Source organism: Balaenoptera borealis (assembly GCF_965194805.1).
Source record: "Balaenoptera borealis genome assembly, chromosome: X".
Taxonomy (NCBI): domain Eukaryota; kingdom Metazoa; phylum Chordata; class Mammalia; order Artiodactyla; family Balaenopteridae; genus Balaenoptera; species Balaenoptera borealis.
Window position 1 is genome coordinate 124,699,641 of NC_138881.1, and position 17,224 is coordinate 124,716,864.

The window sequence follows — 17,224 nt, forward strand, 5'->3', positions numbered from 1 at the left end:
AAAGATGTTAAGTAACTTGTCCAGGGTCACACGGCAACCTGGTAAGAGGCAGATTTAGGATTCAAATTCCAGAGCTCTGGTTCTTGACACTGCGCTTGTCCATCTTCCCCAGGGGACTGACTTTCAGGACCAAAGTGGCAGAAAGGGCCTGTGATTAGTCCCCCAGTATGTATATTTTCTCATTTTATTTCTCTTTGCCCTGTAATGTAAATACAGATACTTCGGTATTATAAAGCACCATTAGGGTACCAGAGAGAGGTTAGAAAGAGAACGCTAGGAGGTGGAAGGAGTTTTGCCTGAGTGAGGAACCAAGAAAGGCGATGGAAGTTAAGGGAAAGACTCTAAGAACTGGGCTATGAGCAGGCCAGAAGCAAGCAAATTAGGCTACAAATATTAAGTGAGTGCTTGCTATGCTAACTACAGAAGGTGACAGAGGCTAAAATGTTCTAAAAAGAATCAAGGTTGAGCAGAGTTCCCTGTGCTATACAGTAGGTCCTTGTTGGTTATCTATTTTAAATATAGCAATAGATACATGTATATATATAACTGAATCACTTTGCTATACACCTGAAACTAACACAATGTTGTTAATCAACCATACTCCAATATAAATAAAAATTAAAAAATAATATTTTTAATTTTAAAAAAAGAATCAAGGTTGAATAAAAAGGAAAGAAACCCCTTGAGGAGCTTATGTCATGCTAGGGGCTAGAGGTGAGAGGATTTGTATATTCTGACTCTGGAATTCAGCTGATAAGTTGTGGACCCAGGCTAAGATGGCTGCCTGGAGCAGCCTCAGGTTTCCTTGCTAAGAGCCTAACCTGCTGGTGGGTAAAATAGGTAAGAAAATAAGTTTCTGAGAAGGGTGGCCTCCATGACTTAGCTGGCACCTGCACTATGCTTAGATGTATATAACCTGTACCTTAAAACCCCTCACATTGGGCAAGGCAGGCCAACATGCAACCAGCAGGTACTGAGGTAAGGCTGTGGGCTCTGAGAGAGAGAGAGGAATGAGAGCCTCTCTTTAAAACTGAGTGTTTGACCTCCCGGCTTCCTTACTGTGATCTCTGTAATGACAGCCTCAGGCAGTGATACACAGTCTGGTCTCCTCCTCTCAGCTACTGTTGGGTCAGTCTCTCCATCCATGGTTTTCTGAGGGGCTCTGGCAGCCTGGGAACTGGTTTGAGCAAGACCATCTTGACCACCAACCCTTGCAGTATCTGGCTCAGTAGTTCTCAACCTTGGCTGAACATTAGAGTCACAGCAGGTGGAGGGGGAGATGGGGCACGGACATCTTCAGAGTCATATGACCAGCACAATTATACAGGGCCCCATGCTCAGAAGGGGGCTCCATGCTGGGGGTTTAATGCCTTGCGGTTGCCATTTGAAATTCTTAATAATTTTATTTTTGAATCTGTGTTTTGTAAGTAAAGTCCAGTGGGACAGTAGAGAATGTACTGGGGGCTTAGAAGCTCAATTCACATATGGTTCCACCCCCCATTACCTCCCCATATCTTCAAGATGGGTTCTTGACTGCCACTCCCTTCGTTCCAGGTGCCCGAGTCTCCCTTACCCTTCCACACCCGCATCCATGTCCATCCATCTCCAGCGGGAGCCTCGATGTGGGGAGGGTCAAGTCAGGTGCATGCACCCTGCAGCCCCTCAAGGTGGGGCATGGCAGTGACCATCCTTGCACTTGGTTCACAGCACCAAGCACATTCAGTGGAGGTGAATCTCTTGCCCATCCCTGATCCAGGTACCTAGTGCATCCTTGTGAGGAGGTGGTAATACCCTTGAGAGGTGCCTATATGCTGTCGGATAGGATGGCAGACATCTGCCTCGGGAAGGGAGATGCCCGGGTCAACTTCCCTGCCCTCTGATAAGGCACAGCATGTCAGGCCAGCAGCTAGAAGAAGGATGAAACCAAACAGTTGTCAGGCCCGAGCACACACATGTGACACAAGTCATGGGGTAGGGTTCCCAGGTGCCTGTAAGGGTCTACACTTGCCTCATGAGTGCCTTCCCATGCCCTAGAGAGTGTCCTTTGGGCCTACTCCACATCTAGGTGACCCTCTCTTCCTCCTTATAACTAACTTTCTTGAGTCTGGCTTTGTGTTCATCTCTTCTGGCCAGCTCAAGGCACCTTCCAGGGCTGGGGCATGCAATACAAATTGTGCAATTTTGGTGATTCTGCATATGAATTAAATGCTCTGGTATTTTTATTTAAAACTGGTATTGTACAATGTAAAGATGAATGGTAAGATACATGTTAATAATTGAAATTTTTACTTTTTCTTGACTTAGAATAGTATTGAATAGCAAATAGAAAATACCATGACAAGTTGAATGAAAGGCTGCAGAAGAAAGGAAAAATCTGTACATTGTAGTACCTTAGTGACACTTTTACCCCGCTTTTTGAACAAGGAGCCCCGCATTTGCATTTTGCACTGGGCCCCACAAATGATGTATTTGGTCTTGCCTGGGTGTATATTTAAAACATATGGATGCATCCAACTTAATTGATACTGGATAGGGCTCCAGGCATCTGTATTTTTAAAGGTACCTCAGAGAGTCTGTCATAGAAAGAAATTACAAATCAGCAAGGAGGGAAAGCTAGAATAAACTCTGTGGTACTAGATTAGAATCAGAGATATCCATATAAAAACGTAAGCTTATCTATATCCATATATAAATATATACATGTAAAGGTAAGTAGGTGCAGGCATTAATATTTATATGTGTGTATACATGGATTATTTTACATGCCTGTGTTCCCTCGCTCTCTCTACTGGCAGGGCCTAAAAGCAGCAACATTCAAATAGAATTGAGCTTACCTAGAACCACATCTTGTTTTCTAAATACCATTCTCAAAAAAAAGAACTAGGCCTAGTAATAATTTTGGAGGGCAAGATATTTGCATAGCTTCAAATTGTCACCCCCAAAATATTTATTAATTGCTCTGGTGGTTTCAACATGTATCCACAAACTCTTTGATACTCCTCCCTACAGGTGGTGGAGATGAATTCCCTTCCATTGAGTGTGGGCTGGACTTAGTAATTCAGTTCTAATAAAGTATGGAAAGGGACAGATAGTATTTTTACTATTTACTATTTATATTTTCTAGTTAATATATAAGTAAGTTGAAAGTGAAAGCAGAAAAAGATATGCTATGCAAATATTATTCAAAGGAAAGTGGGAATGGCTATATTACTATCAGATAAAGTAGACTTCAGAGCAAAGAAAATTACTCCCTTGCTCTTTTTCCTGCCTTCCCTGGTTTTAACTGAGATTTTCTGTGATTCCATTTCATCTCCTCTCTTAGAATATCAATTATACTTCTTTAAACATTTTTAGTGGTTGCCCTAGAGTTTGCAATATACATTTTTAACTGAGTTCATCTTCAAATAACACTTTAAATGTAGTGCAGGTACCTTATAACAGAGTATTATTAAATCTTCCTTTCCATCTCTTGTGACATTGTTGTAATTTACTTCACTTATTCATATGCTATAATCAATCAGTATATTGTTACTATTTTTACTTTAAACAGTTATCTTTAAACCAATTAAGAATCAGAAAAATAAAAGATTTTATCGTACCTTCATTTATTCCTTCTCTGACACTCTTCCTTTCTTTATGAAGATCCAAGTTTCTGACCTCTATCATCATTTTCCTTCCCCCTGAAGAACTTCTTTTAACATTTTTTGCAGGACAAGTCTTCTTTTGTTTCCCTCCATTTTTGTTTTTTCTGAGAAAGACTTCGTTTCATTTCTATAGGATAATTTTGCCAGATACAGAATCTGGATTGGAGTTTTTATTCTTTCAACACTTTAAATATTTCATTCCACTCTCTTCTTGTTTGCATGGTTTCTGACAAGAAGTCTGATATAATTCTTATGCTTGTTCCCTTGTAAGGTGTTCCCCCCACTCTGTCTTCCTTAAAGATGTTGCCTTTGTATGTGGGTTTCTAACGTTGGCTAGAGGGAGGCTGGAGTGGGAGGAATGCCGTTCCCCAGTTAGGGTAAGGTGTGGCAAAGTCTTTTTCCTTGTAGAGTTATGGAGAAGGCTCTAGGCATATTTCACAATGATTCTTCTTTCCCTCCCCCTGCCAGATTCACAAGAGGATCTTATTCACATCTTTATTGTGAGAATTTGGTGGATTTCCTGAAATTTGGGGGCTGCCCCTGTGCCTTCAGTCCTCAGAAGTTTCTCACTCTTACAGTAGTCCACATTCTTCCTCCAGCAATTTGTCAAAATTACCAGTTTTGGTGTTCCTACCAGTTTATGATTCCAGAGCCTTCTTTTCCGGGTAAGTAAATTACAGCTGTATCTCTCTGGATGTTCCTAAATCTTTAGATTTTGGGGTGGTGGTTTGCCCTGCAACCTCGGTTCTCTGATGGGTCCAAGAAAAGTCATTGATTTTTTTGGTTACCCAGTATTCTTGAAAGGATGGGAGTGGTCACTTCCAAGTTCTTATCAGAAGACTATTTCAAAATGTATATGAAAAGGCACAGGTCCTAGAATGGCTAAACAATTTTGAAAAAGAAGAAGGAAGTGGAAGGAATCAGTCTACCTGGTTTCAAGACATTATATGGTTACATTAATCAAGACAGTGGGGTTTGGCAGAGGGATAAACACACACATCAGTGGAACAGGATAGAGAACCCAGAAATAAACCCACACAAATATGTTCAACTGATTTTTGACAAAGTTGCAAAAACAAGTCAATGGAGGAAGGATAGCCTTTTTAACAAATGGTATGGGAGCAACTGAACATCCATAGGCAAAAAAAAAGAACCTTAACCTAAACTTCACACCTTATGCAGACACTATCCAAAAATGGATCATGTAAGTTTGCAAAATGTAAACTATAAATCTTTCAGAAAACAGACATAGGAGAAAATCTTTTGGATCTAGGGCCAGGCAAAGAGTTCTTAGACTTGACACCAAAAGCATGATCCATATAAAGAAAAAAAAATGGTAAATTGGAACTCACCAAAGTTAAGCACTTTTGCTCTGTGAAAGACCCTGTTAAAGAGGATGAAAATACAAGCTACAGACTGGGAATATCAGTAAGCCACATATTCGACAAAGAATAAAGAACTCTCAAAACTAAAGAGAATAAAGAACAATCCAATTAGAAAATAAGCAAAAAATGGCAACGGGCATTTTACTGAAGAAGATATGTAGATGACAGATAGACACTTGAAAAGATGTTTAACATCACTAGCCATTACAGAAATGCAAATTAATACCATTATTTGATATCACTATATGTCTATTCAAACAGCTAAAATTAAAATAGCGATAATACCAAATGCTGGTGAGGATATGAAGAAACTAGATCTCTTATACATTGCTGGTGGGAAAGTAAAAATAATACAGCCACTCTGGAAAATAGTTTAGTGGTTTCTTACAAGACTAAGCATAAACTTACCATACAACTCAGCAGTCGCACTCCTGGGCATGTATCCCAGAGAAATGAAAACTTCCATCCATACAAAAACCCGTCCATGAATGTTCATAGCAGAGCTATTTGCAATAATGAAAAGATGAAAATAACCCAAATGTCCCTCAATATGTGAGTGGTTAAACAAACTATGGTACATCCATTCCATGGAATACTACTGAGCAATAAAAAGAGTAAACTTCAGATACACACAACAACTTGGATGGATATCATGGGCATTATGCTGAGTAGAAAAAGTCAGTCTCAAAAGGTCACATACTGATTGATTACATTTATATAATATTCTCTAAAATGATAAAATTTAAAAACTGGAGAACAGATCGGTGGTGTCCAGGGGTTAGGTAGGTTGGGAGGAGGGTTGTGACTATAAAGAGGTAGCATGAGGAAGATCTTTGTGGTAATAGAATTGTTCTGTTTCTGATTGTAGAAATTGTTCTGATTGTAGTGGTATTTACAAGAATATACACATGTAACATTGAGGGAAACTGGGTAAAGGGTACACAGAACTTCTCTGTATCACCTTTTCAACTTCATGTGAATCTACAACTATATCAACATAATCGTTTTTTAAAATAGTAGCTTTACAGTGGAGAAAACTGGAAGAAATCTCCTTAACCAAGTCATCAAGGCTGACATCACCAGTATGTCATATTGATACCATGTACTTCCTGATACTATGTGATGAGAAAGGTACTTCACTTCTGTGCTATCCTTTCCCAAGATACATAATCTCAATTTAATCATGAGAAAACATCAGACAAACCCGAACTGGGGGACATTCTACAAAGTACGTGGCGATCTTTAAAATTGTGAAGGTCGTGAAACACAAGGAAACATTGAGAAATTGCCATAAATTGGAGGCAACTAGGAAGATAGGATGACTAAATGCAGCATAATATTCTGGATTCAATCCTGGAACAGAAAAAGGACGTTAGTGGAAAGATTTGTGAGGCACATTATACAAAATAACTGCTCAGTGCTCTTCAAGATCATGAAAGATGTGGAAGGACTGATAAACTGTCATACATTGGAGGAAGCTAAAGAGATATGACAACTAAATGCAACATGGTATCCTGAATTTGATCCTGGAACAGAAAGTGGACATTACTGGAAAAACTAGTGAAATCCAAATAAAATCTATAGTTTAGTTAATAGTATTGTACCTAGGTTAATTTCTTAGTTTTGATAACTGCACTATGGTTATGTAAAATTTTGACGTGAGAAATGCTAAATGAAATGTGTGTGGCAGCTGTCTGTGCTGTTTTTACAACTTTTCTGTAATTTTAAAATTATTTCAAGATAAACTTAAAAACTAACACCCTCCCTCCCCCCCAGAGATTCTAACGTGTAGTCAGGGCTGAGAACCACTGCTATCTCATCCATTAGGTCCTGCCTCATGGGTTTCCACTGTGTTCTACTCTCCTCCATCAAAATTGCCCTGCTCTGGAGGGATTTGTTCTCAACTGGCTGCTGGTCTAAATAGAATGAGGGAAAAATATTTCTACCACTATCCCAGTGGGAAACTCATTTCAAAGTTACTAGTATGGGTACTATCCTATCTGCTCTAGCCAGGTGCCATTGTATAGTAAGAATTTCCACCTCAGAGATTCATTCCTTTGTGTAAAGCATCATTACATCATCATTTTTCAAGCAGCACTTATGGATACTGGGACGTAAATTCAATAAGAATTACGAGTCATGTGAATTGGTATATCAGGGCATTTTCTACAACACCACAAAACACTGGGCATCTGTGGAGGAGAGAGCTAAATTTGTCTAGAGTTCCCTACCATCCATTTTAACTCTCTAAACAGAGAAGGCCAGTCCTTGGTGGGAGGCAGGAGGCTGGCACTGTGGGTAGTTAGAGCCAGGTGATTCAAGACAGCGCTCAGAGCATGATTCTCAGGTCTTAAGAGAACTGCCTAAGGTAGAGAGATGGTCAACATCTTGGATAGCGAACTCCTGTTGCTATGACAGCGTCCAGGAGCACACTTGTCTCATCAGAGTCTGGGGTTTATTCAGTTGGCTCCGCCCTCTCCTGGAGTGCTCTGTTTCTTAAAAGGGCCCTGCCCTTTATTTTGCTAGGATTAGTCATTATGGGTTGGTGAATTGCCCTTTCCCCGCCTCCACCCCAGCTTTTCATCTGCACCCTGGAAGGGAGGGCTTGTGTCTTTGGGCCTGCTGAGAGTCCTCCAAGAGAGCTGAGCTGAGAGAAAATTAAGAACAGCTGGGGGTAGACACAATGACATCATGTGCCTCTAGCATAAAAAGCAGCTCACAAACTCTGATTCAAGGAGAGAAAAATAATGGGAACTGGAGAAAGGGGCTGAGACTTGGGAACTATGCAAAGGCTGATTACTGGGGAAGACAAGAGAGATTAAGCTGGGAGCACAAGAGCTAGCTGAGCTATTGGAACTCTTAGTAAGGACCTATTAATCTAGTATTTAGCACTTGGAGTCTATAGATTTAGCAGCTAAAACTAAATGGGAACAGTTTGGTGAAAGCTGTGAAAATGCCCTGAGGTAGTCTATAGCTAGGAGTAAGATTAATAAAGGAAATGGTTAGAAACTGAGCTTTATTGCAGAGTAAGCTGCAAATTGGACTCTTTGCATATAGACTTTCCTCTTTTCTCAATTATTCTATAGGAGGTTGCATGGTTTACACATAAAAGTAAATTTATTGGTGTGCATGTATCTTTTCAAATTAGTGTTTTTGTTTTGTTCGAATAAATACCCAGGAGTGGAATTGCGGAGTCATATGGTAACTCTATTTTTAGTTTTTTTGAGAGACTTCCATACTGTTTTCCACAGTGGCTGCACCAATTTACAGTCCCACCAACAATGTACGAGGGTTCCTTTTTCTCCATATCCTTGCCAACATTTGTTATTTGTGTTCTTTTTGATAATAGCCATTCTGACAGGTGTGAGGTGATATCTCATCATGGTTTTGAGTTGCATTTCCCTGATGATTAACGATGTTGAGCATCTTTTTATGTGCCTGTTGGCCATCTGTATATAGCAGTATTACTTACAATAGCCAGGACATGGAAGCAACCTAAGCGTCCATCAACAGATGAATGGATAAAGAAGATGTGGCACATATATACAATGGAATATTACTCAGCCGTAAAAAGAGTAGAATTTTGCCATTTGCAACAACATGGATGGACTTGGAGGGTATTATGGTAAGTGAAATAAGTTAGAGAAAGACAAATAACTGTATGGTCTCTCTTATATGTGGAATCTAAAAAATACAACAAACTAGTGAATATAACAAAAATGAAGCAGAGTCACAGATATAGAGAGCAAACTAGTAGTTATCAGTGGGGAGGGGAGACAGGCAATGGATGGGGGAATGAGAGGTACAAACTAGGTGTAAGATGGGCTCAAGGATGTATTGTACACCACGGGCAATATAGCCAATATTTTGTAATAACTGTAAATGGAAAGTAACCTGTAAAATTGTATAAAAAGTAAAAAAAATTCTTTTAAATAGCTTCACAACTGATTATTATTGTGTTTCTAATTCTCATATTTACATGATTCAAACATTTCCAAACACAGGTTTAAGGGCACAAGGTGGGTGTGGAGTGTTGGATCAATAGTTTGGAATAAAAAGAACTGTTTTTTGGTTGTCTTTTTACAAAAGTAAATTTATGTACTTTTTTTTTTTCTAAAGCAGTAGATTCCTCTACATAAAATACTGATGTTTCTTTGGAATGGTATATCCGTATGAAACTGAATGATAGACTTGTACAGTTTGAAGGGACCTTAGAGATGATGTAGTTCAACCCTAATTTTACAAATGAAGAAATTGAAGCCTAGAGAGTTAAGTGATGTGTCCAAGATTACACAGCTATTATGTGACAGAATTGTGGTTGGAGCTTAGGTCTACTAATTCCCAGGAAAGTGCTATTTTCACCCCACTTTTTTAACTTAGTGTAGCCATGCCCAAAGAGAGTCCAAACTTCTGTCAGTGGTTATCATAGGTGAAAAGCAGAGCCCCTCAGATGAATTCTGCCTCTACTGAATTTTCTCAGAAACCTTAATGTATTAAGCATGATGTGGAAAAGATTGTTTCTTTGGATGGGTGAATAAACCCCTGGAAGGATGAATGTATAACCTAAACCTAACAGAATGAGAGTGGAGTCACTAACATTAATCTGAGAAATCTGATTGAAACTTATAACAAAGGTGGTCTGCCCAATCAAAAAAAAAACTGCTGTGGTAACCTTAGGAGTTACTGGGCATTGATCCTCTTAAGTAGCATAACTATTCCAAAAGAAAGACAACAAACTTAACAGACCTTACCAGACAAAGCAAACTTAATAAACTAGTCAAAACAATAATTGAAAACAAACTAGTGTATCATTGAAGAGCCAAGGGAGCGTATTGGTAACATGAAGCAAAAATAAACAGTTACAAAGAAGAATCATCTAGAAATATCAGCTATGAAAAATATGAGTTGAAATAAAGAACTTGATGGTGGGGGGGAGGTTAATAACAAGATGGGTACAAATGAAGAATACATTAATGAGCTAAAATAATAATTGAAAAATACGAAAAAAATAACCCTTCAGAAACACGGAAGATGTAGAAGATGGAAAGAGAAGTGTCACGTCAGTTTAATAAGAACCCAAGAATGAGAGAAAAAAGAGCTGGAGAGGAGTTAAGCATTTGAAGAAATAAAGACCAAGAATTCCCCAGTCTTAGTGGAATATGGATGACTTCAGTTTGAAAAGATTCAGAGTTTGCTAAACAGGATATATAAGGTAAACCTATATCTAGATACATACTAGTAAATTTTTTTAAATATCAAAGACAGAGAGAAGGGACTTCCCTGGTGGTGCAGTGGTTGAGAATCCGCCTGCCAGTGCAGGGGACATGGGTTCAATCCCTCATCTAGGAAGATCCCACATGCTGCAGAGCAACTAAGCCCGAGCACCACAACTGCTGAGCCTGCGCTCTAGAGCCCACGAGCCACAACTACTGAGCCCACGTACCACAACTACTGAAGCCTGTGCGCCTAGAGCCTGTGCTCCGCAACAAGAGAAGCCACCGCAATAAGCCCACGCACTGCAACTAGAGAAAGCCCACGCACAGCAACAAAGACCCAACACAGCCAAAAATAAATAAATAAGTAAATTTATTAAAAAAAAAAAGACAAAGAGAAGACTTCCTAGCAAGAAAAAGCAGATCATCTACAAAGGAACAAAATCATACTGATGTCTCAGTACTCAAAATACAAGAAGACAGGGGAGTGTTAATTTTCAAAGTATTGTGGGGAAAGAACTTGGAACCTAGAATATTATACCCAGCTAAATATTATTTAAATGTAAGAATGAAATATTGTCAGGCATTCAGGGCCTCAGAAAGTTTACCCCACAAAGACTCTCTTTGAAATAAGTCCAATAAGACAGTACCTATAATAAATATAAATGGGCAGACTCCCCCAGAACCCTCTCACAAAGTTCCCTTTAATTTCTCAGATCCATCAACACTCCTCTTACTTTGGCCACATCTCCAGGATTGAGTTTATTTGGAGGGAGCCAGTGTCTGAGGTTTGTGGGCTATTTTGTGGGATCCTCAAGTGGCTCATTTCTGCTTTTGTTACAGTCTTTTCTTCCCTGTTAAGCTTGCAAATTACCGAGGACACAACATTATTCATTTCTGTATTTCCAGTAGTACTTGTCACAGGGCTCTGTATATGGTAGGTATTCATTAAATGTCTATGCCAGGAAGGAAGGGAGAAGAGAGGGAGGGAGAGAATTTTGAGGCTGGAACATGAAGCTAGGGTTGTTTCTATTCAAGAGAATAGCTGTTCTGTCCCATTTTTGTGACATCCTAATGTGTGTCAATATATTGCACTGCTGTGGACCATGTTTCCCGTGTTAAGTCTGACTGTGAAAGACTCAAAGATAATTGAGCATTATTCATTTCACTAACAAAATATTAAAGGCAACCTGCTTACTTTGACTCCACTTGAATTGACCATTTACTTGGTTTTCCATGGCCCTCAAAACTCCCTCTGAGTCATTAACGATGGAGAGTGATATACTCGCACGCCAGTAAACATTCCCAAGTCAGGAATAAGAAGGGAAAATAACCCACAAAGCTTTGTTTGGTCTGGAATCTGTCAGTGCATCTCCACAGAGCTGGTGGAGATCTCTCTTCCTCCCTCTTCAGGGAGGCAGTTCTTTTTGCTCATCTGTGACTGTATGACGAGTGCCCACTGAGGCCATATGGGTAATGCGCACCTGTCGGCATCCAAACCCTAAGAACTCAGCATTGACTCAGATACCTTTAACTTTCAGGGAAGAGTTGGGTGAGTGTTTTTCACACTTTTCTTTCCCTTGGCATTACTTGCTGGTGTTTGGAGGCAGGCAGAGCAAGAGATACCAGGGCTGAGAGGGGCGTCAGAGTTATTCCTTTATTCCTTCAATAGGCAAATATCATCTTTCCCACCTACCTAAAAAGCATTTGCATATGTTTGCTTGTGAACTGTTTTTCAAGCTCTCCATAGTTAACAAACCCCAAAGAAAGGGATCTGGACAGACAGAAAATGACAGTAGCAGGCCCCCAAAACACATATATGACACATGCACATCTTGGAGGCCAACATTGTCATTGGCAGCAAATGTCAGCAGAGTTCCTCCCCACCATCCTCTGCTCTGTGCTTTCTTACCCCGATTCAGTTCTTGGTCATGTTGAGTTGAGGTTGTTAGCAGAAACTTGGCATCTGGAATTAATCGAGTTATTGCTCAGATACTTGGAATTCTTACTAAAAATTCTAGAAAATCATGTAACATTTGGGCATTATGTGGATTTAATTTAGTAAATCGTCATGGAGCACCTGCTCAGTTCAGGCTCAGGCTTGAGCAGTGCCCAGGTACACTTATCAGTGTGAAGGAGGTGCCAGGGGAGGAGTGCAAATGAACTGGACATTCAAAGCAGGGATAGAATATGTCCTGGTGGAACAAAAGGAAAGACTTCCTGAGAAGGTGGCTTTGGGGACTGGCCTTAAAGAACAGATAGAATTTCTACAGGCAGAGGCATTCCAGGAGGCAAGAACAGCTTGAGTAAAAGTAACAAGGTGAGAATCATAGGATCCATTTAGGACTTGTAGTAGTCTCCATGTATTGAGTCATTACCTTGTGCTAAGCGTAACGTTAAGTGCTTTGCATGCATTCTCTTGTTTAATTGCCACTCACGGCAATCACATTAGTTACAGACAGTATCATCCCTACTGTACAAATCAGGAGACTTAGGCTCACAGCAATTAAGTAACTTGGTCACCAGCTAAGAGATGGCAGAACAGGAATTCAGACCAGGTCTGTTGGGCTCCAAAGCCTAAGTTCTTTTTTCCTTTCCTCCCTCCCTCTCTCCTTTCCTTCCTTCCTTCCTTCCTTTTTCAAGTTTTACTGAGATATAATTGGTATATAACATTGTATTGATTTAAGGTGTACAACATGGTGATTCAATATATGTATATACTGCAAAATGATTACCAGAATAAGTTTAGTTAACATCCATCACTTCACCACTAAGCTCTATGCCTCAGAAATAAACATGTGACTGGAGAGAAAGGTTAGGGCCATGCTATGGAGAGCTTTAGATGTTAAATGAAGGATCCTGAACTTAAGATGGCAGATTGTAAAATTAAAGGGAAAGGGATTTTTCGGTAACAAGAAATGAATGGTCAGTAAGGGATCAACAGATAAGAGACCAATGAACAGCTTCAAAACCTCACTTCTTTCCTCATTTGTTCTTTCCCTTCCTGGGAGGGGAATGGGCTAAGTAGGAAAGGAACCTCTCTGTTCCTCTTAGGGCTCTTGTGTAGAATTTCCTTTTTTTTTAATTTTTATTTTTGGTCCTTTTCGTTCTGCCCAAATTTTTGCCACTGCATATAGTCTTACCGCTGAGAAAGGAGGGTCAGAATTTGAACTTCTTTGTCTAACTGGAAAATTGGATTGCTTAAATTTCATTTTTTTTTTTTTTTTGGCTACACCACATGGCTTGTGGGATCTTAGTTCCCCGACCAGGGATCAAACCTGGGCCCTTGGCAGTGAAAGCGTGGAGTCCTAACCACTGGACCACCAAGGAATTCCTTGGAGTGCTTAAATTTCAGTTCCAATTGTGTTACATTGGATAACTGAAGCCCCTCTTATCTTTTTAAAATTAATTCTTAAGATTAGTTTGGGTGTTTTATGTAATTTATCCTCAGTCATAAAAAGAGGATTCATTAATTGCCCATGGATATAATCTTCCTTTTCACTCTCATCCAGAAACTAGAAGGGCCTCCTGCCCTCACTTGGTTATTAGTTACCTCTTTTACCCACCTTGCTTTGGGATCCTAAAGGAGCAAGGTCTTGAGGTCTTTAGACCTTGCAAGCTGCAGTCCAATTCTTGACCTTCCACGTGAAAGATAACCTGAGGAACCCTTAATGAATTTGGTGCTGGTTCAGGCAGAAACTTAAAAAAAGATTTTATTTTGAAATAATTTTAGACTTCCAAAAACTTCCAAAAACTTCCAAAAATAGTACATAGAGTTCACTTCATCCAGCTTCACCAAATGTTAACACCTTATATAATCATAGTAAAACTTCAAAACCAGGAAATTAACATTAATAAAATATTATTAACTAACTTACAGACCTTATTCAAATTTCACCAGTCCTTTTTCTGTTTGGGGATCTAATCCATGATCCCACTCTAATCTGGGAAGAGTTCCTCAGTCTTTCTTTGTCTTTCATGCCCTTGACACTTTTGAAAAGTATTCATCAGTTATTTCATAGATTGCTCTTCAATTTGGGTTTGTCTGATGTTATCTTATGATTATATTGAGTTTATGCTTTTCTGGCCAGAATACCACAGAAGTATGGGTGCCCTTCTCAGTGCATCGTATCTGGAGGTTCATGATATCTATGGTATTGGTGATATTAACTTTGATCATTTGGTTAAGGGGGTGTCTGCCTGGTTTCTCCACCCTAAAGTTACTGTTTTCCCCTTTGTAACTAATAAGAATCTTGTGGAGAGACACTTTGAGACTATGCAGATATCCTATTTATCATTATGCATTTGCCCACTAATTTTTGCATCTCCTCTTTCTTAAACACTATGAGTTCACACTGATATCTCTAATTCCAACCTAACAGCACAGGGCTCATCCTAACCTCTCTCCTTCCCTATTTTTTTTAAAATTTTTATTGGAGTATAGTTGCTTTACAATGTTGTGTTAGTTTCTGCTGTACAGCAAAGTGAGTCAGTTATACGTATACATATATCCCCTCTTTTTTAGATTCTTTTCCCATATAGGTCACCACAGAGTACTGAGTAGAGTTCCCTGTGCTATACAGTAGGTTCTCATTAGTTATCTATTTTATACATAGTAGTGTATATATATCAATCCCAATCTCCCAATTCATCCCACCCCGCCCTTCCCCCTTGGTATCCATATGTTTGTTCTCTACATCTGTGTCTCTATTTCTACTTTGCAAATAAGTTCATCTGTACCACTTTTCTAGATTCCAGATATAAGCCATATTATACAATATTTATTTTTCTCTTTCTGAGTTACTTCACTCGGTATGACAGTCTCTAGGTCCATCCACGTCTCTGCAAATGGCACTATTTTGTTCCTTTTTATGGCTGAGTAGTATTCCATTGTATATATGTACCACATCTTCTTTATGCATTCCTCTGTCAATGGACATTTAGGTTGCTTCCATGACCTGGCTATTGTAAATAGTGCTGCAATGAACATTGGGGTGCATGGATCTTTGTGAATTATGGTTTTCTCTGGGTATATGCCCAGGAGTGGGATTGCTGGGTCATATGGTAGTTCTATTTTTAGTTTTTTGAGGAACCTCCATACTGTTCTCCATAGTGACTGCACCAATTTACATTCCCACTGACAGTGTAGGAGGGTTCTCTTTTTTCCACATCCTCTCGAGCATTTATTGTTTGTAGATTTTTTGATGATAGCCATTCTGACCGGTGTGAGGTGATACCTCATTGTAGTTTTGATTTGCATTCCTCTAATAATTAGTGATGTTGAACATCTTTTCATGTGTTTGTTGGCCATCTGTATGTCTTCTTTGGAGAAATGTCTATTTAGGTCATCCACCCATTTTTTCATTGGGTTATTTATAGTACAAAGCTACAGTAATCAAGACAGTATGTTACTGGCACAAAAACAGAAATACAGATCAATGGAACAGGATAGAAAGCCCAGAGATAAACTCATACACCTATGGTCACCTAATCTATGACAGAGGAGGCAAGAATATACAGTGGAGAAGAGACAGTCTCTTCAGTAAGTGGTGCTGGGAACACTGGACAGCTACGTGTAAAAGAATGAAATTAGAACACTCCCTAACACCATACACAAAAATAAACTCAAAATGGATTAAAGACCTAAATGTAAGACCGGACACTATAAAACTCTTAGAGGAAAACATAGGCAGAACACTCTATGACATAAATCACAGCAGGATCCTTTTTGACCCATCTCCTAGAGTAATGAAAATAAGAATAAAAATAAACAAACGGGACCTAATTAAACCTAAAAGCTTTTGCACAGCAAAGGAAACCATAAACAAAATGAAAAGACAACCCTCAGAATGGGAGAAAATATTTGCAAACGAAGCAACCGACAAGGGATTAATCTCCAAAATATACAAACAGCTCATGCAGCTCAATATCCTTCCCTTATTTTTTAACTCCTCCCTCCAGCAGTGAGAAAGCTGACACTCATTATCTAAAATACATTCACATATTTGATCAACCCTAATATATAGTGTTCTCACCTCCCTGATTTTCACCCTGTTCCTGCCTACCCCCCATAGGTAAGCAAGCTCATTCACTTCTGGTTTACCATTTCTGTATTTCTTTTTGTGCAAATGAGCAGATACCTGTAAATTTTCTTATATCCCATACTTTCCTACATGAAGGATAACATACTATAGAAACTCTTTTACAATTTGCTTTTCCTCACTTATTCTGGAAATCACTCAATTTCAGTTCATAGAAATCCTTCTTATTCTTTTATTACAGCTGCATTGGAACTCCACTGTGTGGACATAGCATAGCTTATTCAGTCATTCTTCTATGTATGGGCATTAGGGTTTTTTCAACATTTTGAAATAACAAACAATGCTGCAATAAAAAACCTGGTATGTATGTATTTTTGTATTGTCAGAGGTGTAGCTTCATGGATAATTCTTAGAAGTAGGATTGCTGGGTCAAAAGGTAGATGCATGTTAGTTTTGTTTGTTAGCTATTGGCAAATTCTCCTCCATGAGAATTGGACCAATGCGCATTCCCATCAGCAATGGTTGAAAGTGCCTGTTTCTCTGCAGTCTCACAAATAAAATTGTTCTCATACTTTTAAATTTTCATCAATCTGATAGGTGAGAAATGGTACCTTGGTGTTGTTTTAATGTGCATTTCTCTAATTTTGAGTGAGTTGAAACATCTTTTCATATGTTAAGGGATATATATTTGTGAATTATCTATTCATGCCACACCCCCTTTTACTGCCAGGTTTTTGGTCCTTTGTCCCTCAATTGTTGAATATTTTTCGTATTTTAGGAAACTAGCCTTTTGTGATATATGCTACAAATATTTTCTCCCAGTTTATCAATTTTCCTTTTAATTCATTTTTAGTGCTTTCTGTTGTGCAAAGATTATTTGCTTTTATGCAGTCCAATTTGTCAGTCTTTTGTTTTCACTGGAGTTTTAGTCATAGTTATAA

The 17,224-nt window shown here is 39.0% G+C and overlaps 1 protein-coding gene across 1 annotated transcript in view; it reads left to right on the forward strand.

The window, feature by feature from the left end:
- The window catches only part of LOC309620099 (uncharacterized protein), a 79,313-nt gene that overhangs the window by 34,324 nt on the left and 27,765 nt on the right, over positions 1-17,224 (forward strand). Inside the window, exon 5 of the mRNA XM_082376194.1 lies at positions 4,113-4,309. Within this exon, the coding sequence (XP_082232320.1) occupies positions 4,113-4,309 (197 nt within the window). The remainder of the gene's footprint in view (positions 1-4,112; positions 4,310-17,224) is intronic.